Below are 26972 nucleotides of genomic sequence, written 5' to 3' on the forward strand. Positions count from 1 at the left end.
AGCTGGAAAACCACACAACAGAACCTCCTCTGTTCCTCGCTGGCTCCAAATCTCTCAGTGGAATGATCAGTGGTTCGCTATCTGTCACCATCAAAACACTCCACAAATCCCGCGAATGATTCATTTCCTTATAAACCATTGAATCAGACACAGAAGCAGTTAGGTTCTAAATGAACCTCGGACGTCACTGATCACGTGACTCTGGCCAAAGCGAATCAAGCTTCGACACAGTGCTTCTGAAGCAGTGTGTTGATTTTTTGGACACACGCACCGGAGCTTCAGCTTCAAGCGGGCCATCACTAGTATTTAGTCCTTTGTCTGTGGTTGGTTTGTCTGAGTTTCCTACCTCTGTTTTTCCAGGTTCCAAGTTTCATGCAGTGTTTTGTTTATTTGTTTTATTTTTGTTTTTCCAGTATAGGTTTTGTTTGTTCTATTCCAGTTGTTCTTTGCTTTTTGTTTGTGCCTTTTTCTAGCAAAATAAAAGGCTCGCTTTTTGTTAATATCCATCTCAGCTCCATGTCTGCTTTTGGGTCCACGTTCACCTCACTCCCTGTCATCTGCCTCCGCAGACGTGACACTTCCACGTATGTTCAACGTTAAAACAATGGCTCATCTCCCTGAAAGATTTGTCTCCAAAAGTGAGATTTACTAATTACTCAGGTAAAAGTAGAGCCCGTACTGCACCTTTTTAAAACTTAATTACAGTGAATACAATTCTGGCCAAAAGTACTGGCAGTGGCACCACTGTTAAAACAATTTTTAAAATGTATTTGCTAATAAAAGGTTTTGAAACTTATGAATTTCCCATGTTTGTTCGTAAGAACTTCATGAATAAGTTCCCGTAACTTAAGTGAGCTTTACTTTGTAAATGAGTTTGAATATTTTTTTTAAGTTTTAGGAACTAATTAGATTTTACAGTGTAGAAAGGTGTAAAGAAAACAACAACTAAAAAACAAACTTTATGTGACCAAAAACTTTTGTTCACAGTTATACAGATTTGTTGGAAACAGCTGTTCAGTTCATCTGTGTATGAATGAGTTTATCAGTAAGCTGAAACTTAAGTCACATGGTTTCTGGGAAATCATGTGGTGTAGCCATTCTACTTTGACTTTCATTTTTATAGCACTCATTTGAAACGAATGTTTGATCCTGATATGTCTTATATGGCATCTCAATTATTGGCAACTTGCTTATGCAGAGATCTAAAGCTCCTTATGGTATTATATGACATCCATTTCTTGAGAGCAGCTGGGAGGAGTTTATGAGAGGGCAGACCTATCATTAAATATTACTGATCTCTATATAAAGATCAGTGTCTTGTAGGATTCATAAGAGGGCATCTGGATCTACACAAAACAGAGGTGAGTTGATCATTATTTAATAATATTTCTCTTGTAGAATAGCTCTTTATTGTCACTGTTATAAAAACAAACACATTTATGTCTGCGTGTGTGTGCAAAGACCTGGTAAAATCTGTGCAGGCATGAGTATTAAAGGAAAAACGTAACTTTTGCCCCCTACAGTGAGAGTCTGGGTGCTTGGTTTGGCTCCGTTTACACTTTTAGAGGGAACCATAATTTTAAACCAGTTGTAAGTTTTTGGGGGTGGGTTTCTGATCGATCACCTCCTCAAGCTAAATTTAACATTTACCTTGAGGAGGTTAAAAATTATGTAAGAAATAAGCTATAGTCTTTATAGCCCCGAGAAATTATGTTTCAGCACTAATGATACATGTTGAATGAACATTTTAGATGTTGATCTCTAGCTTCACTGTCAAGGAGCACTGAAGTTGTTATGCCAGCACATAGTGTTGCAGTATTTAACTAGGGCACATCCTGTTGGTTTTTCCCTATCCATATTTTGTAACCCATACCCATTAAATGTTTGTTTGTTTTTAGTTTAACCACTAAATGACAATGAGGAGTGATGAGGAATTGTTTAAATTAGATGATTTATGAAAATACCAACTATATTTACCACAATACAATACACATAAACTGTACAATTTAAATGCATTAAAAATGATATTTTTAAAGTTTTAATGTTAAAAGTAATCACTCAACAGAAACAAACACCATTTTTATTCTGGATTATCATGGGAGATGTTTAATGTTGAGCTCAGCTGAAATAGTTTTTGTTAATCCAGCTCATTAAGTGTCAGCCTCATAAAACAGCGACTACAAACATACGATTTTATAGAATACGATGAACAGGAAACATTTTTCTAATCTTCATTTGTCCAGTTTTGGTGAGCCTGTGTAACCTGCAGCCTCAGGTTGCGCCACCTGGTGCGGTCCTCTGCTACTGTAAGCCCATCTGCTTCACAGTTGGAAGTGTTGTGCATTCAGAGATGTTTTTTTGCATATATTTGATGTAACAAATGCTTGAGTTAAATGGTTTGAGTTGAGCCTTCCTATCAGCTTGAAGCAGTCTACCCATTTGTCTCTGACATCAGCAATCATAGAAAATCCCAGTAGATCATGCCACATTTGAAGTCAAATAAATTAATTTTCTTATCAATTCTGATGCTTATTTTGAACTTCAGCCGGTCATCCTGACCATGTCTACGAGCCTAAATGTTTTGAGTGGTGTCACATGATTGACTGACCAAATATTTGACTTAACGAGTAGCTGAACGTGTGCACCTGATAAAAAGTTCTATCTTTTTGTACTTTCATCTTTGATAAACCGAATGCATATGTGACACACAGACCTGCAGTAAAATGAGAAGCTGATGAGATGGATGATCAAGATATTGCAGCGGCAGAGGAAAACAACGACAGCACAGGAGGAGAGTCTGAAAACACGTCTGAAACACCTCCCATCAATGAGAGAAGTAATGTGATCATATTATACTGTTATAGTCAGACCTATTTAGACTATGCATCTGATTTGAGTTTAAACACAGTGAAGCATTTACCTCTTTAATTATTTAAATTTAATTTATTCTTTATTCTTATTATTTAGTTACTGTTCATTAAAATCACAAAGTAATTGTTCACTGTGGTTTTAGTGATGTCTGTATTGTAACATGTTGTTCTTTTTCTTCAGTGGCTCCTGATCTCACACTTGTACTAATTGGTGATCCAGCCTCCATTGAGATCGGACCAAAGAACATTTTCCTTGACCATGAAGTGCACACAAATGTGGAACAGTTTTCCTCCAATCTGTATAATCTGTGTGGTCAACATGTCTGTGTCATTAACATGCTCGGTCTACAAACAAAGGAAATCCCTTTAAATCAGGGAGTTCATGCCTTTGTCTTACTATTACCCAACACTCTGCATAACAACCAGTACAGCTCAGGAGTGCAGTGGCTAGAGAAAGCTTTTGGGCGAGGAGCACTTTCTTATTTAATCACAGTGGTGACTCATGAAACAGGTGAAACATGTGAAAGTGCATTAAAGGAGCTGAAAACTAACACAGAGTTTAATGAAAAAAGATACCACACATGTAACAGAAGTATGATGGATGAAAAAGAGGTAGCAGATTTGTTAGAAAAAATAAACATCATGGTCTCTGAAAATGATCCACAAAGCTACACTGGACTGGTGTGTGCTGAAAACAGAGAACAGGAAGGACACCTGGAGGACAAATCCCACAAAGAAGAAAGGAAAGACTCTGAGTTAAAGACACATAAAACAGGTACCTGCCTGTCTGTGTTTTAGGCATTTTTCCAACACTGTTGCAATTCTTAAAACAAACTCTCACAGTCAGCATGTTACGACCCCTCTGCTAGGGGACAGGGAGGAGTAACATACATAAGCCTTCACACAGGAAGCTAAATGAAAAAAAGGGGGTTTTATTGCAGAAATTCAAACAGAAAACTGACAGGGCTGCATTTTGCAGGCCACTGGGCAAATAATCAGTACACCATTGATTAGTACACAAGAGAGTGAAAAACTAAAGCTAGCCTCACGGGCAATAACACCAACAACCACCTACTCAAGCTAAGTTCAACCATAACCCGGGGTTAACAAAGTTCAACACCATGAACAGAGTTGGGCGAGCAAAGTTCAAAGAGGGAGGCAAGAAGGGCAAACTGCATGTTCAGTCCTAAGCAGAAGCCACTGAGTGAAGGATATATAGCCTTTTGTAGCCACAGATGAGTACAATCAACCACTCATTGCTTCCTGGAGCACCACAGTATCCCAGGCAGCCAGTTATCTGTGAGGGTTGACATACTGCAATTTGCATTCAGGACGGCACGAGTCTCCAGCTAGCCAATCGTCAGCGAGTGCTGGCACTCTTGCATTTGCTTGAAGAGAAAGGCAATCTCACTCCCTCCAAGGCCCAGGGCCATAACAACCCTCCCCTTAAATTACAAAACTAGGTTTTGTATACACGATCTTCACAGTTCACAGCAGAAAATAAAACAAGTCATACTCACCACCTGGACAGGCCAATAAATTTTCAGTACCCTTTTTATGCTGAATCTCTAAGTTGTATTCTTGTAATAGGGCCCATCGCACAAGGCGTCGATTGTGGTTAAACATTTGAGCAAGGAATACAGGAGAGTTGCGATCAGTGTTAATGTGTCGTCTGTGTTCATGCATTACGTGCTAACTGGTTGCCCAGACCTCTGTTGAACATGGCCCTGTCGGTTTTCTGTTTGAAGTTTGCAATAAAATCTTTATTTTACTTAGTGTCTCATGTGAGGTCTTGTGTATGTTACTCCCCCTCGTCCCCTAGCAGAGGGGGTCGTAACATAAGTACACATAAGTACAATGGACAAAACTGTGAATCTTAATTTTATTAGATACAATTAATGTAGTGACAATATTTATTTATGAACAGTAATGTTAGAATTAGCTCCTCTAATGTCTGATTATTGTTGAACTCATTAAAGAAACCTAACTGGTGCTTTGGAAAAATCTGATTTATTTAATGAATCTGGGTTTTTTTTCTGTCTAGATCAGTGGCTCTCAAATTTTTCACAATGAGTACCACCTCATAAAATATATAAAGTACTACCCTTATGACCGACATTAAATTACAGTAGTATAGGCCTATTTAACACCATATACAGTTTGCACGAGACAATTTTATTTCTTATATGAATGTTAGTTATTTTAACTGTCATAAACAGGATGTGAAAAGTGATAATAATAATAATACTAACTGTACAGCATTAAAACATTCATAGCAGGTGGGATATCCAATCTTTAAGTGATGACGTATGAACCCTGCTTCCGGATCCAAACTACTCTGTGTTTATGAAGGCTGTTGTGTTTTTAACATGTTTTAATGCTTTGTATCTTCTTCTATTTAATCTGAACAAGCCCCTAAAAAAGGCAGTGATCACTGTCGGCCTCTCTCAGTTTTTATTACCACTATTTATTTTAAAGCTCAGTTTTTAAAACCTTACAATGTAACTACAGCCCAGCCAATGCAGCAATAAATGAATGACTAACCTCGTATTGTGGATGGATTATCTCAGTTGTTCTCCTGACTGAAGTTTGGTCCATTTACAGCATCCTGCCATTTGATTGTATTTGTCCCTAACCACTGGAAACTCTTGCGTTAACTTTTATTGTTAACTTTTTATTGTTAACTTTTTATTGTTTAGTTTTTATTGTTTAGTTTTCTGTCTTCATTTATGTTGTACGTTTTCATTTTTCAGAAATCCCTCAATCAGAACATGGTATATTATTTAATCTTATTTTTTGGGGGAGACTTCCCGCGTACCACTAGAGGGAGCCCACGTACCATCATTGGTACACGTACCACAGTTTGAAAACCACAGGTCTAGATAATATTAAAAGCAGAGTTCTGTTGGTTTAAGTAGGATCAGTTGTTCCAGCTCCTATGCACGTTTCAATTATTTGTTTCTAAGGCTATCTGGCCGCAGTTGCACTTTTACATTATTCAACTATAATTGAGCAAAAGTCATATGTTAGCTAAACATAAAGTCCTCTGTATGATGATCTTCAAACATATTTCTTTTGCTCCATGAATGTGTCTTGCCTTCCCTGTTTTTTTTTCTTTCTTGCCTGCTTTCTCTAACTTTGATACCATCTCTGTCCTTCAGTTATTCTGTGGTGAATTTTGAATTTCATTGCTTTTCACAGTATTAATGTCAGAGTTATAGAATTGTCTAACAGCTCAGATGGAGGCCAGGATTCATTCAGAGGAGAGCCACAAAATATCCATTATATAAACCTCAAATAAACTGTATTATAGATGACCTTTATACTGTGAAGAAGAACACAGAATATCATTATGTTGACTCATTAGTGTGTTGAAGTTATCACACTAGGTTCATTTCTAGTTACCAAAACAGAAACTGGTTCCCTTGATCCTGCATTGTAAAGCAGATATTTTCTTTGCAGAAGAAGAAGACGAGGAGGAGGATACAAATGAAATCAAGGTAAATGTTACTTTTTTGTTTTAAAAAATGTTCATCATTGCACACCAACATTTACTTTCTAAAATGAATATCAGATATATGACAGAGACACTGGAATTGTGTATTAACTGGTCATAAGATGTGAGCCTGTGAGAAATGTGTGAAAAAAGACATTAACTGCTGGGTCATCTGTAGTCCGTTTCGTCTTTAGTCTACATCAGTGGTTTTCAGCTAACAAACAAATGACAGTATTTGTTTCTCAGAATGAAGAAGGCACTGATGTCAAACAATCAGAGAGTACTGATGACAGCACAGCATTAAGAGAAGAACCTGAAATCAAGTCTCCAGTGTGGTCCCCAAACAAACAGAAAGGTAACGTGTTCATTTTGTGTTCATTTACACAGTAACTTATATAGAGACAGTTTGAGAATTCATAAATTAAAGTGTGATGTTTGTATGTTGTGACCCTGGAGCAGAAGAAACTGATGTTGATGAAGTAATCATTAGTAAAAGCAACAAATATATGTTTAGAAACTCTGAAGAGGGTGATACGGAAAATTACACTAGTGTGAGATGTCAGACTGTTTCAACTAACACCACAGAGCATGAGCTATGCTTCATATGCCTCTGTTTCTAATGCTTTTCTGCAAAATCTGGATCACTACAAATGTACACTCTTGTTGAAGTGTGCATGTTTAAATTACCACCAAACTTTGGCTATAACTGTAATATAATACATTTGCAGTTAAATAGCACCTTTTCAGTCTTACTGACATGCAGATGTATTTTTATATTCATAAACTGATGATCTCAAAGTGAGTGTTGCTAAAACAATCGAAAGGTACAATCCCATTCTACAAAAGCAGGGACACTGTGGGAAATGGAAATAAAAACAGAACGCAATGATTTTTTAAATCTTAGACATCCATATTTTATTCACAATACACAAAGATGTTGTATCACATGTTTAAATTGAGTAAATGTACTTTTAAAATGGAATTTGTCCCCACCAAAAAGTAGGGACAATATGTTCCTTTAACAATAGTCTATAAAAGTCCAGGATCTGAGACCAATTGCTGGACTTTTGGGAAAGTAATGTCATCCTATTCTTGTCCGGCATATGATTCTATCTGCTTTTCCACTTTGGCTTCATTTTAAATTAACTTTGGCTCAGAGAAGACTGTTTGTGCATTGTGTTCACATAGATTTAGAAAAAGCAGCTGGAGTGCCAGAAAAATACCATAAAACAGAAATTTACCATCATGTAAAAATGCAAAGCATCATGAAATGCAAAAAATACTTAAATATCAAATATATCAAATATACTGACAATATAAATGCAAAATACAATATTTAAGCACAATTTACTAACATGTACTGATAAGTACACAAGTGCCACCCGCGACCCTTTGCCGCATGTCTCCCCCTCCGCTTTATTATCAGTCTTCACAAAACTTGAAATTGTTTGCAACTTCTATTACTTCTATAAAAATTGAATGTGCTCCATTCCAAATAGCTTTTAATGAGCCATACAAATGAAACAGAATAAAAATCAAAAACATCTAGCAATTAAACTAAACTTAGAGTTACACTGATTATGGCAAATCCCCCTGCTGCTGCAGACATCTAAAGATCTTTGGACACTTTAAACAGCAGAGTTATGCTTCCATCCAAGTCCAGATGAGAGCAGGTACAGTTCATGTTTTTTGTGAAACACAATGAAACACTTGCCGACCCTTAAGGAAAAGTCACCAAGACTGACTGTCCACCACCTGCTAGAAGTGTTGTTCTACCCTTTTTCATCTTTTGCTTGGATTTACTTAACAGGATCAACACTCAATAGTAATTCTTAATTAAACACAGATTCCACTATAATGCGCCTGCACATACTATCAATAAAAGTAGCAAAATAGTTGGAATTTGCAAAGAGCATGCTAATGGTGGGAGTCTGCATTTTATTCCTGCACCAGAGTAATGTGTATGACCGAAGTGATTAGATTTGACTGATAACTCAAAATCTTTACATTTTTAATAATTAAAAATCATTAATCTATGTATTTGTGGCATGCAGAGAGGTGGCTCATCTTAAAATCAAGACAAACACTGCAGTCTGGAATCCCCATGCAATTCAAGAGCTGTTACAACCAGCTTTATTGACTATACAAAAAAAGTAAATAATTATCAAATAAGCATCCTCCAGGAATTAAGTTAGAAAACAAGGGGACAGAGCACAATTTAAAGTACTATTAAATTTACTATTCACCCTAACTCAGTGATCACACTCCAAAACCACAACACAGTGCTTCAGAAGCTCTGTGTCAAGGCTTGGTTTGTCTGGCTAGGTTCACGTGATCGAAGTGAATTGTTTGCTGGATTTTTGGTGTATTTTGGTGTTTTACAAGTAAAGGTAGGGTACACAATGACAAGGAAAGTTTATTCCTTAAAATTATTTATTAATAGAGTCCTGCTGAAATCTGTCAGCACGACTCTTTGGACTTGTAACTTGTTCTGTAATTTTACAGATTTATTTCTTACAATACAGGTAAAAAAGACTGTGTAGTTTTTTTGCTTTTTTTTTTCAACTGCACCTGTAAAAAAAAAAAGAAATTTCTATAGTAGAAAGAGAGAAACTGAAACTTTTTGTTATGTGTGGCTTACTTTTTGTAGTATGAATAGCCATGAGGGAGATTTTTGTCAGTAGGAAAAGCTATAAAATTGACAATACAGGTCCAAAATTTATGCTTGTGCTTGTTTGTGGTGAGCAGCAGATCAAAAAAAGTCAAGAATTATAAATGTCTTTATGCACACATTCAGGCCTGTGAGACTCATTTAGACACTCTAGACGCAGACATTTCTGCATCTCTGCCATCCAATGACATTTTATATGTTGTTTATTTTATATGCTTTTCAAGAGTGAACTGTAAAGTTAGTCTTTTACAAGGAAACTATTTTTTATTCAGCATTTTCATAAAAGCTTGATTTCTATGCATTTACTACTACTAGGGAGGACACACATGAAGTTTAAGGCCTGGACAAGTTTGAAACCTTTTGTCCTCCACAGTGGAAATGGCTTAGAAAATTGAGCAGGTTGGAAATATTTATATGTGTTTGTATATTAGAGTTATAAGAACTTCTTGTGCTGTGTGGGTGGTTCAAGTTGTTATGTGTCAGGTTTCGGCATTGTGCAGGCAGGAGTTGGACCCAAAATGCAGGCTCTCAGACATGAGGGATGAACTCAAAATTACAGCTTTATTGGCTGGCAAGGAAAATGCATGTAACACGAAAACTCAACTAAACTGGGAAAGAATAAACTAAACTCACAGGATAAACTCACAGCAAAACACAAGCATGAGGGATGACACGACACTGACACAGAGAAACTCAGGGCTTAAATACACTGGGGAATAACGAGGGAATGAATTCAAATTTTATTTGTCACGTACACAGTCATACACAGTACGATATGTAGTGAAATGCTTGGACAACTGCTCGTGACCTAAAGAAAACAAAAAGGCTATGAATAAGATAGGAAATAAATATGAAAAATTAAAAAGGGTAAATTTAACTAGGAAGGAATAAGATAAAATATATAAATTAAAGTTGAAAATAAAATAACTGTACAACAAAATACACAATACAGAACTATATAAGAATGTATGAAGAAATATAAATAAATATACACACAATAACAGCAGCTGTACAGTATTAACTGGAAGTGAAGAATGTAGTGACCAGTGTTGTGCAATCCACATTATGTCTTGTGCAGTGCAAATATGCTTAAAGTGATTAAGTGATGAAGTGAAAACAATGTCCAGAATGTCCAGTGTGTGTGTAAGAACTATATGTGTGGGTCAGTACTGTGTGGTGGTGTGATTGAGAGACCGTATCGCCTGCGGGAAGAAGCTCCTCCTCAGTCTCTCTGTGTTGGTCTTCAGGGAGCGGAATCGCTTTCCTGACCTCAACAGAGAGAACAGTCTGTTGTTGGGATGGCTGAGGTCCTTCACGATCTTCCTGGCCTTGGTCCAGCACCGCCTGCTGTAGATTGAGTGCAGGTCAGGGAGCTCGGAGCGGATGGTGCGCTCAGCTGATCGCACAACCCTCTGTAGAGCTCGTCTGTCCAGCATGGTGCTGTTCCCGAACCAGGTTAAGATGTTTCCCGCCAGGATGCTCTCTATGGTGCACGAGTAAAAGTTCCTGAGCACCTTGGAGGGCAGTTGGAAGTCTCTCAAGCCTCTGAGGTGGTAGAGACGCTGACGGGCCTTTTTCACCACGGTGTTGATGTGACAGGACCATGACAGGTCCTGCGTGATGTGAACTCCGAGGTATTTGAAGCTGTCCACTCTCTCCACTGGGCACTCGTTGATGACAGGGGTCTGGTAGTTCCTCTCCTGCTTAGTGCTGAAGTACACTATCAGCTCCTTTGTCTTACTGACGTTTAGAAGGAGGTTTAGAAGGAGACACAGAAGGAGAGCACAGCTGGGGGAAATCAGAACTGACGAGACAATTAAGCAAAGCAGGATACACTCACATGAGACACAGACCTTCAAAGTAAAACAGGAAGTATAACACTGAGATGCGGACTAGACACTGTGGAGACAGATCAACTAAGAAACAGAGACATAAACCATAAGGCATAGAACTCAAAGAATCAAAAGGCTAGAGATGATAAATAATACACAGAGGGAAATACTAGGAACGGAACACAAGAAACTAGACTCAAGGGAGTAACTAAAGACCAAAAATGAGAACATAATTCACAATACAAAGTGACAAAAAACACAGGAAACTAAAAAAAAAAAAGTCAAGAACCCAGGTCCCTGACATTATGGGCCTGTCCTTTAACCACTGATCAAAAGCTTTGAAAATGAGCATAGCCAAGATTTTTCCACTGTCAATGGTAAATACCCTCCACAAACATCTGTAACAAAGGGGTTTAAAAAAAAGAAAGAAAAAAGAAAAAAGAAAACCTGGTTTATATATTAACAGGAATAAGTAAAAATTGGTTACCGAAAGCATTTTTCAAGTGTTCCTTTATTTAAAAGTGGTCACCACAGCAGGGTTTTGGGTCTCCTAGTCTCAAACCACAGATCTTTTGTGTTTTTAGTGAATGTGTTAACCACTGCAGTGTGGAGTCAAAACAAAAAGAAAAAAAATTGACAGGTTGTGCAGAAAAAACTGTATTGCTTCTATCACACATTGATTTGGCCTTTTGGTTCTATTTTAAACTTCAGGAACCTCTGATGTGGACTTGAACGTAAATAAGAAAAACATCAGTGGAAACAAGCACAAGGTAAGAAAAATATTATCAAATAATTAATTTACTTTACCACACTGTACAAAACTATAAATTTGTTACATAAATGTAATTTCTTATTTGCTGCAGTCAAGGAATGACTCTGAAGTTAACAAGAAGGAGTCATGTGAAAAAGAAACTGAAAAACTGTTTGACAGACTTCACATTCAAGAAAATCTTCAAAGGAAGTTTCTACCAGCAGATTTTCTTCAGATACGTCCACCTGTGAAACAGCACCATGTCACATCTGAGACAGATCTAACATATACTTTTCTTCACAGGCTGATGATGTTAGATTACAGGGCCAGATATGTTCGTGTGAAAGCGGACGGTCCTGAGGGGACACATCCAAAGTCTGTTCGAGTGATTGATATCACTAAGAAAGATTTCATTAATTTGGATGCTTTATTAAGCATGAGTGCAGACACGCGTCAGTCAGAACAGACTCATTTGCATCCAATGGATGTTCAGATGGCAGTATTTCACTGCTCAGACAGCTTCCTTAGACAGATGATGATTACAAAGCTCTCTCAGTGTCAGTATGCCTTACCACTGCTTGTTCCTGACCCAGTCACTATGGAGATCGAGTGTCCTCTGTGGACTTTCAGACAAATAACAAAGACCTGGAAGGTAACTGAAATCAAAGACGGCTCAAACATCGTCACTATGAAGAGTGTTCCAGTGTATAAAGCTCAGACACCCTTGGTGTCATTTTTCCGCCTGGGTTCTCTGTCAGTGTCTAAATCTCAGCTGATGAACACTTTGATCAACGACCGTCACAACACCTTCTTCCACAGAAACTGTCCAGGAAGCACCAAGTCTCGCTATCTGATGGATGGTGTGGCAGAGATTGCCTGGTACTGTCCTGCTGGAAAACCCAATGATGCCTTCAATGACTGCATTGCCTTTTGTAATCTTCATGGTGATGCACTGTTGACTGAAAGACAGCGCGACATACTGATTAAAAGATCTTTAGTCACAGTTGTTCTTGTTGCATCTTTGCAAAAAGATGAAAGCTTCTCAATTATAACAGCTCTTTTTGAGTCTCAAAACCATTTCATTTTTCTCACTGTTGATGACGACCGTGATCTTTTTAAGACAACAACTGGACAATACATCATGGGTCTCAAAGGCAAAAGCCAGTCAGATATATCTGAAGAACTGAAACAAATTATTCGAGAGGTTTCGTCATCTCTAGATGGTTCAAACTTGAAATCATCTTTCCAGCTTGAAATGATGGCTGAGCTCTCTGAAATCAGAGTGGATGAAAGCGTCCCAGCCTGTCAAAGAGGGAAATCTGCTGCTATGATCATAGTGGATATTCTTTCAAAGGATAACATGAATGTTTCAAAGCTTAAAGATGAATTCCTTCCTTATCGGGGTGATCTGTGGCATCAGTGGAGCAAAATACATAAAGAACTGTATCATCTCAGAGGAGACATCGAAAAGGAGAAATGTAAAAAGGAACAAGAACTGATGAACATACGTCAGAAACAATGTGCTGCTTCATTCAGTAAACTCGTGGAGTTGTTCATTGTAAGTCTCTCATCTTTTTCACCAACAGACAAACAGTATTTCCTGAAATGGATTCAAATCTTAATGGATGATCTCTCCACAGATGATCTTTCCTCAGTTCTCCAAAGCTATGATGAAAAGTGGTCTGAGGTCTTGGCTTTGAAGAACAAACACATGAAATCAGATCTGTTAATAAAAAAACAAACTGAGCTTGAAGAAATATCCAGAAAACTGCAGTCTGCAACTTTTGGTTTGGAGCACATCTTCAGAGAAATGGGACAGATCTATGAAGCTCATAGAGCAATAGAAGGAGAGAGCAGACACACTGACTGGTCTAAATACCCTGAGCTGGCTGCACAGCTGATGATATCAGGACACCCGATGGAGCTGATGGATGGTGATGCAGGTCATGTGCCTTTAACATGGATCTCCAGTCTTTTAGAGGAAGTCATCAAGAAACTGGGGGACAAGAGAGTTTTTGTGTTGTCAGTTTTGGGCGTACAAAGCAGTGGAAAATCAACAATGCTGAACACCATGTTTGGGTTGCAGTTTGCAGTGAGTGCAGGCAGGTGCACCAAAGGTGCCTTCATGCAGCTGCTCAAAGTATCAGAGGAGATGAAGAAAGACTTGAAGTTTGACTATCTTCTAGTGGTGGACACTGAAGGACTGCGTGCTCTTGAGCTGGAAGGTAACACCACTCATCACCATGACAACGAACTGGCAACATTTGTTGTTGGTCTGGGAAACCTGACACTGATCAACATCTTTGGAGAGAATCCATCTGAGATGCAGGACATCCTGCAGATTGTTGTTCAGGCTTTCATGAGGATGAAGAAAGTTAACCTTTCTCCCAGTTGTGTGTTTGTTCACCAGAATGTTACAGATGTTGCAGCAGCAGAGAAAAACATGGATGGAAAGAGACGCCTGCAAGAAAAACTGGACCAGATGACCAAACTAGCAGCTGAAGAGGAGGATTGCAATGCTGACTGCTTCAGTGATGTCATTAAGTTTGATGTCCGAAAAGATGTGAAATACTGTGCCCAGCTATGGGAGGGCAGTCCACCCATGGCTCCTCCTAATCCAGGTTACAGTGAGAGCATCCAAGAAGTGAAGAACACCATCCTCTCTAAAGCTTCACAGTCTGCTGGGATCACTCTCACACAATTCAAATACAAAATCCAGGACCTGTGGAGTGCCCTCCTCAATGAAAACTTTGTTTTCAGTTTTAAAAATACACTTGAAATTGCAGCATACAGAAAATTGGAGATCCAATATGGAAACTGGACTTGGGACCTCAGGAGCAACATGTTGACTGCTGAAAATCAGCTTTATAACAGAATAGAAAATGGAAATCTTGACATGGTGAAAGTGAGTGACCTTACAAAAAAAACAAGCAAGACATATGAAGAAATAAAAACAGCAATGAAAAAGTATTTTGACGAAAACAGAGAAAAAGAATTTTTGGCTCAGTGGAGAGGCCGATTTGAAACCAAACTCAAAGAGGTTCACGATGAACAGGTGAGCACAGTGAAAAGAAAACTGGATGAAGTTATTCAACAAAAGGAGGCTCGTAAAAAGCTGGATGATAAGAAAAAAGAGTTTGAGGACAAGCTGCTACAGAAGAGCAAAGAGCTCGCTCAGCAGCTGAAGGATAAGGCCAAAGATGAAGAAGAACTTCAAAAACAGTTCAACTGTGTTTGGAGTGACTTGGTCACTGAAATAACAGCAGATATAAAACCTGTTGAAGACATCGACCTGGAAGAGGATCAGTTTAAAATCCTCCAAGAACTTGGTTTTGAACATATTCTCATAAATGAATCCAAAACAAGTGGCAGTTACAAGAAAATATCCAGTGTTGGTGATTATTCAGATTATGTCATCCTTCAAAAAAAAAAGGATCTTTATGAGGCAGGTGAAAGTGAACCAACTCAAGATATTGTGAAGGATGACAGTCACGCAAGTAAACTCGGCGCATATGTTAAACAACCTGTCTCAAATTTTTGGAAGTATACCAAAACATTTTTTGGATATAATTCAAACACAAAACAAAAACAACATAAATCACACAGTGCTTTATCTTGTCATGAACAGCAACAGATCAGATTGCTCATTGACAAAGCTGAAAAACTGTCCCTTGATTCAATCAGAGCCAAACCTGTGGCTACAAGAGGCTACACATCAGCTTACTTGCAAGAAGTGGCAAAAATTGTAAAAGAAAAAGTGGAGAAATTTCAGTCAGAAAGTAAATGTACTGTGAAGAAGGACTTTAAAGTCGATCTCTTACTGTATGTTTTCTACAAAGCAGAGATTTTGCTTCTAGACTCCCAGGAGGAATTCAAAATGAAGCATGATCCACTTACTTATTTAGAAAGCAAGAAAACACAGTATTACAATGTTTTTAGAAGCTTTTGCAAAGGAAACTTATCTGCTGTTGTGCTCGCAGAACTGATCTGTGAAAAGCTGAAAGCTTCCATTGTTGAGGCTGTCTGTAACAAGACTGCCATTGGTCTGGCTGGAGAGATGAGGTGTAGTTTCCCAGCATTCAATGGGAACAGGCTGAACTTGGAGAAACATGTGCTGAAGTCACTCGCTGAGAATGAAAACGTTGATGATTTCATCACCTACATCAGAAATCCAAGGAGACAAACAAAAGCTTTTATAAAAGCAGAAGTAAAGAAATACATCTTCAGAGATCACAAAGATGAAACTGTGAATATACTCAAGAAAAATGTTGATGACATTAACATGCTGATGAGTCAAGCTTTATCTACAGCAACACAGAAAGTCCAAACTCAGAGAGGAGACATAAATATGTGGCTGAAGGAATTTTCTAGTTTGTTAAAAGATGAGTTAACTCTTGATACGTTTTCTTCTCAAAACTTCAGTGACATTAATAATTTTGATTTCTTAATGGAAGCATTAAAGAAAGAATTTACACCCATAAGTGATGAGATAAGGAGTCTCTCATTGAATAAACTGAAGGAATCCAGGCTGAAGCCTGATGAAATCCTCATTGACCAGCTGTGTAATTGTTGCTGGGTAAAATGTCCCTTCTGTGCAGCTGTTTGTACTAACACCATTGAAGGTCACAGTGGTGCTGACCATAGTGTCCCTTTTCATCGGCCTTCTGGAATTAAAGGATGGCACTATAGAGGCACAGTGGAATTCAGCATTGATTTCTGCACAACAAATGTTGCAAGTGATGGCAGTTTTTATCCTTGTCATGATTCAGAGGAAACTGTTCCCTATAAACAGTACAGAACTGCTGGTCCAGAGTATGCTGACTGGAGAATCACCCCTGATGAGTCTAAACTGGTGTACTGGAAATGGTTTGTGTGTCGATTTCAAAAGGAACTGGAAGAGCACTACAATTTAAAATTCCAGGGTAGAGGAGAGATTCCCAGTGAGTGGAAAACAATCTCTAAATGCAAAGCCATTAGAAGTCTGGATGAAATGTGCAAATGAGTCAAAGAAACAGCATTCTTCGGTTTATATGTCTTACATAATGACGGAAAGAAAGATTTAGTGATTCAAGTAAAATAGCAGATTCTTTTTAGAAATGACAGGATTATTACAACATAGTTATACATAATTCTAACAATTAAAGAGACTCACAGCATGTGAGATTAGACTCTTACTATGTAATAATTATTGAACATTTAAAAGTAACTCTTATTGAAATGTAGCTTTTGTAATAAAACCTTTTTGTGTGTATTTTGCACTTACATTGAACAAATACATTCATTTTACTTTATCTTTCTTTTGCTGAAAGTTGTTGCAGATAAAGTTAAATTAGAATTATTTAATCAATTGTGTCCAGTAATATAATCTGAATCATCTGAATTTGTCTCATGTGTTAATATTCTGTATATTTTGTCATTTTATTTTATTGTCTTCTGTTGAACAACTTCCAGTTTTTCATCTTTGTATATTAATCAAGTTTTCTAATTACAGTTTAGAGGAAAGGAGAGAGATGAAACATGAATATCCACTGACAGATTAAGGGCTCATGAGATTTGTTTACTTGGTTATAATAAATTTAGAAAAATTTAGACTTTTTGTTTTCAACATTGTCTAACTTTTGTTTTCATGATGATATCTTTTTAGACCATTTAGTGACAAAATAAATATAACTTCATTGCAACGAATGGTTGTTGAGTTAAATGGTTTGAGTTGAGCCTTCCTATCAGCTTGAAGCAGTCTGCCTGTTCTCCTCTGAACTTTGACATCAGGAATTATCACTGTTGAGATTTAAATATATATATTTTAAGGCTTATTTTCTTATTATATTGCTTTGTGTACTTTAATAATGAAGGTTTGTACAGCAAGGCCACTTTTGACTCATAAACTAAGTGGTCAGCCAGACTAAAAAACAGGAAGTTAGTGTAGAGCTATACAAGTATATTAATAAATACAGGAAGCCAGACAGAAAAGAGGAACTTTTACCATATAAGGAGTGTTTGTATCAAAACTGTGTGACGTGTAAAGTACCAAAATAACACCTATATGTGAGACGTTTTTAAATTCTAATGTTAGAGTTTCTGCAACTGGCTTTTGGGGCTGTGCAGGGCTCTCTCTTCTGGAAGATGACTGAATAAAAAGAAATATAAATGTTTTGACCACTATGAGTCGGGTTTTCTCTGTTCTATCATGGGGATAAAAGGATCGGGTTTTAATATCACCCACCCACAAAGCTGGACTGTCCGGTGGGTCGATGGTGATTTTTTGTTTTTATGGGCCAATGTTTTTTTTTTGTTTGTTTTTTTGTAACGGTATAAACAATAAAAGGTGGTGGATTGGCCAATTGGTCATGATCGACTCTGGGCTGGACCAATCACAGCCAAGGAGGTCAGATGCACCCTCCCCCTCAGGGGTCATTTTTAAAGTATATATAAAGTTTTTCTGAATGATCATCTTTTTACCCTCAACAACATTTAACATTTAGCACGAAGAGAAGATAAATGCTACAAATCGCAAGGTATAACCAGATCTCAGCACCAATGAGAATTTCTGAGTAAATATATTAGACAGTGATCTCTGTCAGATTTATATTGTTGGATTATCATTTATGCTTAGAAACATATAATCAGTAATGCTTAGAGATATATAATCGATTGCATATTGATAGAATGTTTCATCCTTAGTAGTCTGCAAAGACTCTGTGTGCGTTCCAGAGTCCTCTGGCATACACGCATATCCTAAGGTCATGAGAGAGGTCGTACCTTCTCTTTCTGATTTATAGTATAGGACAGGGGTTGGCAACCCTAGCCACAGTTGGCACGCGAAGGGTTAACTGATGGCACGACCATAGCTGGACTAGCCATCGGGCATACCGGGCATTTACTCGGTGGCCCGATAATTTTCTTTTTTTTTGTAACGGTATAAACAACGAAAGGTGGTGGATTGGCCAGATGCTGGCCGGTGTTAGTATTGCCCTGTAGAAAATACAGTATCCTTCTGTTAAACAATGTGCCATTAAAAACTGTAAAATAAATTACAGTATGGTGGCAGTAAATTGTCAGTGTTCGGTCCATACTGGGCAGTGTCAGGAAAATGAAACCTCTCTTTTCCTGTCACATGGTTTCTGGGAAATCAAGTGGTGTAGCCATTCAACTTTGGCTTTTCCTTTCGATATCACTCAATTGAAACTCATGTACACTCCTCTAATATGACATGCCATTTATTGAGAGCTGCTGGGAGGAGTTTGTTAGGGCCAGACCTATCATTAAATAGTACAGATGTCTCTATATAAAGAACAGTATCTGGTAGGATTCATAAGAAGGCAGCAGCATCTACACAAAACAGACAGAACTATAAGAAAAAAACCCCCACACACAACAAGCAAAGGTGAGTTTATTATTGATTTCTGTAGTAGTGTGTGTGTGTGTGTGTGTGTGTGTGTGTGTGTGTGTGTGTGTGTGTGTGTGTGTGTGTGTGTGTGTGTGTGTGTGTGTATATACCTGGTAAAATCTGTGCCTGTGTGAGTATGATGGGTAGCAAATTAAAGGAAAAAATTAACAGCTGATCCCTAAAGTGAAGGTCTGGGTTACCTTTTCAAGGGAAATTTAACATTTACCTTAAAGAGGATGAAAATGATGTTCAGCACTAATGAGAAATGTTAAATGAACAAATTAGATGTTAATTTCCAACTCCACGGACAAGGAGCACTGAAGTTGTTATGCCAGCACATAGTGTTGCAGTACTTAGCTAGGACAGAAACCTGTATTTTATTTAGTTGTAATTCAAACAATAATTTGCTTCTTGAAATTAAGTAATGAATTTCTTGTTTTACTTTATAAATCTCAGATCCTGCCTTTACCTGCTCCCTCCTATACTGATGTGGTGTATGTGGTATTGCTGAGCTTGTATGTGGTATGTGAACTGTTATACTTTTAAAAACAAAACTGTTTTATAAGTTAAGTTTTCTTTTGTGACCCATCCCATGCCCCTGTTATTTCTTCTCCACATCTGAACCATGGTAAAGGTTGCAGTTCAAGGGCCTGAGGCATGAAATTCTTTTCAGATCAGCTGTGATCAATATTTTTTGGAACTTGATAAATAACAATAAAAGCTGTAATGGCTCCATTAGCATTTTGTGTAAATGTTTGTGTTAAAATTATAGCTTTAATGAGGTCTTACTACATTAGTTTTAGTTTGTATATGTGTACATACAGTACAGTATGTTGTGTTTGTTGACATATTTTCAGGTGGAAGCAGAATATGTGAGGATTACTACTGCTGCACATGTTCCAAGGCTTTTTACACAACTTGACCAATACACTGACCAGCTCATAAAAGTCTTCAAGAAAAAAGGAGGCGTTGCAGGGAAGAAAATTAGACAAACTTTGGCCCCTGCCACACAGGTGCGTTATTCTGTTGGTAGCAAAATATTATGGCTAATAAGATCATTTTCAAATTTAAACAGCTAGTGTATGGTAGCTGCACAGTGCACTTACATTTATATTAAGCAAGACAAAGTTTGGTACTCAAAACGTTGGAAAATTTAAATTACCTAAACATATGTAAAATCTGATCCCTTGATTTAGGTTAAACCAGAAGTGAATGTTTTTATGTTATGTTTTGAATGCAAAAAAGATGATGTATTAGTTTGTCTTTACCTCCATTATGGACATATATAATGTGGTGGAAACCCTGCCCAACAGGTTAACTATTCATGTCCATGTGATGATTAGTTGGTCTTGTGTACATGTCTATCTGTGCAGTGGATATGTCATTCATTTTGCGTATAATGTGAGTTTCTGTCATCCTAAAGTATATCTGTTTTCTCTTCCTGTATCTCTGCCACTCTCTACAGAAGGAAAGTATTGAAAAGGGGAGGGAGTGTGTCCTCAGGGCACTACCTTTTTACCTGAATGAAGACCCAAGCATCCTCTTCAAAGAATAATTGGTTGGTAATTTTAGTTTAGTTTTTTATCTGTATTAAACCAAATTTTGAATAACTAATGTTGTTGCATGTTGTTGTTGTTGTAATTTGCATGGAACCTGTTTAAATGTTTTGGGAAATCTTCTTGTATACCCAAACTATTTATATTTATCGTTGAATCTGTAGTCTGAAATAGTGGCACACTGGGGTGCATGTTCCTAATATTGTGTTTACGTCATTAAAGGGTAGCTTTGGCCCTTTTTCTTTCTTTTTTTAAAACTGGATGCCATTTTTCTATGTTTTTGTGTCTAAGCTACAGCTGTTCAGAGGGAGCTGGAACAAATTACCCTTGCTATCTTTACCATCGAAAGAGCTGATGCCAGCACTCCTCCAGCCGATGTGGGTATAACCATCTAGTGTGTCCTGCATGACCTGGAAGACCTGGCCTCTGCATGTGCACTCTTAATGGGTGGGATATATGCACTGAATCTCAGTTAACCTCAAGACTGAAAGCTTTCTTTGAAGTACTTCAGAAGCTCTTCCTTCATCTGTATGTCAGCATACTCTTGACCAAGGTACAGTTGCTCAAGAATACACTGAATGAATAAGCCAACCTTTAATTTGGATGATGAATGTTCTGTCAGATGGACAGAAGTTTTTCGGAGGCTGAATGGGAATAAAATGGTAATTTGTAAATGACAGATAACGGGAAAATTACATTTAAGAGAAATTTAGAACATTTTGAAAAGTTTGTAAACTACTACAATTTGAGAGATTTTACTGTTGTGGGGGGCTAGTAAGAGACAATCAAAAGTATTGAGATTTAAAGGATTTAATTGAGAGATGATACTGCACCAGAAATGTTGAAGGGTGGTGTGTATATTAGCGTTCAAGGCATATTGTTATGAGGTGGAAATATGTTCATATTCAGTTTGTGTTACATTGTGTGCATTGTAAAGGTAATTGCAATACATACTAAAAATAAGGGTAAGTTAGGAGGTTGATCTGATATCCTCGTGTTGGTGTTGTTCCCAGATCATCATACTAAATGTTGTTCCAGGATCAACATTGCAAGTGACCAATCAGAATGTTGTGACGTCATACTTTTGCGACTTCGGGAAAAACCGGCGTAAAACAAAAAACTGTACTTAAGCTGCGTGAAACCGCCTCTGTCCGCCGATCAACTGACCCTAACCCTAACCGTAACCCTTTAATAAACAGTAAGCAGAATTGATATTGTCCTTGCAACATTGGAATTTCATAAATGCACGAATGGCTTGGCGCGCAAAAGAATAACGTCACAACAATGTGACAACATTTTCATGATGGTCTGGGAACAACACCAACACGAGGATATCAGATCATCCAAGTTGGGAATGCAGGATGAATGTATATTTTGTGGACTTTTAAAGACGAACAATTGTTTCCATGTTAAAATGTTTACATCTGAAGTTTTTTGCCCAAACACTAGTAAAATAAATGTTGACAGTGGCAAGTGTTAAATGGTTACTGCTGTGCTGTTGCAAAAAAACTGAACGCTGACAAGCTGTTTTATTGTTAGACCATAATGTTGGCATGTTTTGTTAAAGTTTTATTTGGGATGGTGATGTAATTTTCTTTGATTGCTAATATCAGTGGACTATTTATTATTATTATTATTATTATTATTATTATTATTATTATTATTATTATTATTATTGTTGTTGTTGTTGTTACAACATAATTTTTTTTTAAATTGTGGCTGTTGAGGTGGACACTTCACTTTGCATTGTTAAAGGAAAGCACTTCATTGGCATTGTGTTACTGGACTGACCCTAAGCAATCATTGCAAATAGCAACTTTGCTATCCATTTTAGACACTAAAAGAAAAAAACACTCACAGACCTTACTAGCATCACATGTGCATAACTCAAGTGTCATCTTATCAATGTGTTATGTGATCTTCAATGCGTTTTTTTTTCTCTCTTCTATTTCTGGTAGATACAGACATTTAATTTAAAGTCTTGATGTTGCATCTGTCTACATACTGTTAATTACTAACCCTAATGAGCTGTTGTGTTTTATTTTGGACTGGGTTTACACAAATGCTCACTGAATGTGTTGGCAATAAAAGAAATTTTAAAAAATAAGTTGGATGTACTTAATTCATTTGTGTGGAACCTGTTGACAAAATAGATTTATGTAAAACTAATTAATAAAGCACAAGGTGGCTGAAAATATAATATTTGAATTAATCTAACTTAAATTTAACATTTTACTGCCACAAATAAGAAATGTGTTGAAGTAACTAATCTAAACTATCTAACCTGAAAATATATCATCTTTGTTCATACAACATAACTTGATTTAGTTAGTCTTAAATATGTCTTGTTAATCTTAAGTAGTTTTTTTTTTAAATTAGATGAACTAAAGATTTTTGCTTTAAACTAACATAATTCAATTTCGTGGAACCTGTTGACAAAATAATTTTAATTAAAGTCAACGTTTCATTTTTTTGAGTGTGTAGGGAAACCAGAGACGCAGCCGTCAACACTAACCAGCACATATACGCACAGCACAGACCTACGCTAACACACACTGACTTGGTAAGATAACTCAATGATCCCGCGTCGGTGGGAGCTCCAAGTCTCTCCTAAGTAGCTCCCCCGACGAGCCCTGATCAGCGGCAGGTGTGTGGCTTCGGGTGTGGCCAGTCCCTCCGCAGGGCCACACCCCTCAGGCCTGCAGGTGGCCGAGCTCCATCCTCCAGGCACACCCGCAGACATACACACCCATACCTCGCCTAAACATATGAGTGGGACACAGACTAACACAACACAGAGAAACACACATATGTACACGCACAGAGAAGGAGAAACGACACCAAAAATACATAATAATAATACGCAGGTCCATGACTGCCCAGGGATCCTGGGTCGCCCAGTCCCAGGACCCTGACAAAAAAATCATTTTTAAAGTTTCAAAATTAAAAGTACTCATTCAACATGAAGAAAACACCAGTGTTATTCTGGATTATCATGGGAGATGTTTAATGTTGAGCTCAGCTGAAATACTTTTTGTTAATCCTCCTTGCAAAACAGACACTACAAATATATGATTGATTGATTGAATCTTTATTTTGAACATGTTGAAAAAGTACAACAACATAGAATTAAAAGAGTGGGACTTTCCCCCCAAAGAGGGACAAAAGGACCCCCTGATGATCCTCTAATCACCTAGGTATAAATCTGGGACTCTCTGCCATTTGACCTTAGAACTGAAGAAGCTTCTCGGATAAGAGGTGAAACGTCTTCAAGCAACTTAAAGAAATCCAGACGCTTTTCTTTGCAAGCTCCTTTGACTACGATGACCTGGATGACTGAGAACCTTCACAGACAAATCGATTGAGATAAATATTTTGAGTTGAGTCTTCCTATCAGCTTATAGCAGTCTACCCATTTTCTTCTGACACGAGTGGTTATCACCCAGAGAAATGCTGCTATGATATTTTTAATTTTTTCGACCATAAGCAGTTTGAGTCAACTGCTGTTGTGATTTTGCACTATGTAAATAAAATTGAACAGAATTGAATTCTCTGTAAATACTGGAGAAAATCATGGGAAATCCCAGTAGATCACGCCACATTCGAAATTTATAAATGAGTTTTCTTATCAATTCTGAGTAGGGATGGGTACCGGTATCGGTTCTGACATATACGGTAGTAACCAGACCGAAAAGCAGCGCACATTTCGGTGCTTTATTTCGGTGCTTTTTTTTTTCCTGAGCTGTGATACACTTTAGATTCTAGCCAATCCTTTTACGTCTCCGAGGATAGTAGGCGGGTCCAGGTACGTACGTTCTTTTAGAGCAGAGCTACAGATTAAAAATGCCCAAGAGGAAGCGGTCAAAAGTCTGGCTGTACTTCACAGCAAAATATGCAAACTCAGCAGCCTGCAACAAGTGCTTTAAGCTGATACTGTGATACTGTCAAAGGAGGTAACACCTCAAATCTGATGAAACACCTGGCGACGCATAGCGTTTTTTTTAAAAGCCGAAAAATGCGCCGTATTTGATAGCTTGCTGCGAGACCTCACACCGTGCACATCTACTGCGGGTGTGGTGCCTGTTATCGGACCCGGGGTTAGCAACATCCCCTAATTTTGTGTTCTCCATTCTTTAAGCACCGCTTTGAGCACCGGCACTGTTTCAAAAGTACCGGTTTGGCACCGGTATCGGATAAAACCTAAACGATACCCATCCCTAATTCTGAGGCTCAGTTTGAACTTCAGCCGGTCATTCTGACCATGTCTACGTGCCTAAATGTTTTGAGTTGCTGTCATGTTATTAAAGAGCAGGTCCATGTTTGTACCTGATAAAGTGTAGTGATTTTATGCTGCACACAGGGGACAAATAAATAGTTGTCTTTTTGTACTTTCATCTGTGATAAACTGAATGCATATATGATACACAGACCTTCAGTAAAATGAGAAGCTGATGAGATGGAGGATCAAGATAACGCAGCTGCAGAGCAGAACAACGACAGCACAGGAGGAGAGTCTGAAAACACGTCTGAAACACCTCCCATCAGTGAGAGAGGTAGTGTGATCATATTATAGTGTTATAGTCAGACCTATTTAGAGTATGCATCTGATTTGAGTTTAAACACAGTGAAGCATTTACCTCTTTAATTATTTAAATTTAATTTATTCTTTATTCTTAATATTTAGTTACTGTTCATTAAAATCACAAAGTAATTGTTCACTGTGGTTTTAGTGATGTCTGTATTGTAACATGTTGTTCTTTTTCTTCAGTGGCTCCCGATCTCACACTTGTACTAATTGGTGACCCAGATTCCACTGAGATCGGACCAAAGAACATTTTTCTTGACCATGACGACCAAACAAATGTGGAACCATTTTCCTCCAATCTGTATAATCTGTGTGGTCAACATGTCTGTGTCATTAACATGCTCGGTCTACAAACAAAGAAAATCCCTTTAAATCAGGGAGTTCATGCCTTTGTCTTACTATTACCCAACACTCTGCATAGCAGCCAGTACAGCTCAGGAGTGCAGTGGTTAGAGAGAACGTTTGGGATTGGAGCACTTTCTTATTTAATCACAGTGGTAACTCACGAAACAGGTGAAACATGTGAAACATGTGAAAGTGCATTAAAAGAGCTGAAAACTAACACAGAGTTTAATGAAAAAAGGTTCCACACATGTAACAGAAATATGATGGATGAAAAACAGGTAGCAAATTTGTTAGAAAAAATAAATGTCATGGTCTCTGAAAATGATCCACAAAGCTACACTGGACTGATGTGTGCTGAAGATAAAGACCAAGAAGGACACCTGGAGGACAAATCCCACAAAGAAGAAAGGAAAAACTCAACAAACGAAAGAGGTACCTGCCTGTCTGTGTTTTAGGCAAACAAACTCTTGCACTCAGCAGTGGGCTAACCTGTGAATCTTAATTTGATTATATACAATGAATTCGGTGACATTTATCTTTAGAATTGTCCTTGTAACCAAAATTTTATTCATTTGATAGATTTGTGCAAAAGTTGTGAGGGTTTCTGTCCAGAAAATATTAAACGCAGAGGTGTAGTGGTGTTTGTTTAAATAGTGGTTACCCATCTGCCTATGTCTACACACAAATGAGAGTTATTTGTTTCTGAGGCTGTTTCACCCCAGTGACAAATTCACATTGTTGTAGTTATGTATTAACTGAGCATAAAGTTGTCTATCAGACCATCTTCATACATACCACTTCTTTTCATTCTTTCATTTGAGATACCTGCCTCCTCTCTACGTACAGATGCATTTGGAAGAACATAATGATTCTTCATCAGGCTTCTCTCATGTGTCTTAACTGCCACATTGATGTCTGGGAGCTAGATGGGCTTAAATTGTAATATTACCACTCATTTTGATATGATCATGGAGACACAAAATACATTAGCTTATTCGTGTTTTGATCAGTATTATTGCTGCTCCCCTTTTTTTCCAAACGAGGATAGCAAATATTCAGTTTGTTTCATCTGAAATTTGGTTGTTAGTTTAAGAGTAGGTTATTTCATGCAAGAAGGTTAATAGAGACAAAATAAGTAAAAGTAAGTAAGTAAAATTTATTTATATAGCACATTTCACAGATAAAAATCACAAAGTGCTTTACAGTAAGATCAGACATACAAGTTAAAATTAATTAAAAGCCCGTTTGTATAAAAATGTCTTCAGCTGCTTTTTAAAGGAGTCAGTAATAATAATAAGCAGTGTTGGGCAAGTTACTTTGGAAAAGTAATTAGTTATAGTTGTTACTTCTTCAAAAAAGTAATTGAGTTAGTAACAGTTGTGCAATAAACAAAGCTATTGCAGCTATTTACCTAAAAATGCATCCAAGGCCGGGATTTTTTTATAAGCATTTCAAACTATTCACAGAACAATCAGGTGT

The 26972-nt window shown here is 37.6% G+C and overlaps 2 protein-coding genes and 1 long non-coding RNA gene across 3 annotated transcripts; all 3 read left to right on the plus strand.

Annotated features, from left to right (window-relative positions):
- Positions 1-663: 663 nt before the first annotated feature.
- LOC146677499 (interferon-induced very large GTPase 1-like) lies at positions 664-17848 on the plus strand. Its single transcript, XM_085423107.1, has 7 exons — positions 664-1361; positions 2712-2836; positions 3052-3645; positions 6333-6370; positions 6613-6721; positions 11581-11639; positions 11733-17848. The coding sequence occupies exons 2-7, from the start codon at positions 2740-2742 to the stop codon at positions 16620-16622; spliced, it is 5787 nt and encodes a 1928-aa protein (XP_085279233.1). The 5' UTR covers positions 664-1361; positions 2712-2739; the 3' UTR covers positions 16623-17848.
- A 1539-nt stretch (positions 17849-19387) lies between these two features.
- On the plus strand, positions 19388-22850 carry LOC146677500 (uncharacterized). The gene is made up of 4 exons (XR_014913786.1): positions 19388-19529; positions 19865-20020; positions 20473-20565; positions 20855-22850. It is a non-coding gene; the product is annotated as an uncharacterized LOC146677500 (long non-coding RNA).
- Positions 22851-23139: 289 nt separating this feature from the next.
- LOC146677501 (uncharacterized) lies at positions 23140-25948 on the plus strand. Its single transcript, XM_085379649.1, has 3 exons — positions 23140-23153; positions 23796-23857; positions 25332-25948. Exons 1-3 carry the CDS (start codon positions 23140-23142, stop codon positions 25946-25948), a joined length of 693 nt encoding a protein of 230 aa, XP_085235775.1.
- Positions 25949-26972: the final 1024 nt, after the last annotated feature.

Source organism: Rhamphochromis longiceps, linkage group LG2, assembly GCF_057381845.1.
Source record: "Rhamphochromis longiceps isolate RC_006_pf linkage group LG2, R_longiceps_female_GT1.1, whole genome shotgun sequence".
NCBI classification, from domain to species: domain Eukaryota; kingdom Metazoa; phylum Chordata; class Actinopteri; order Cichliformes; family Cichlidae; genus Rhamphochromis; species Rhamphochromis longiceps.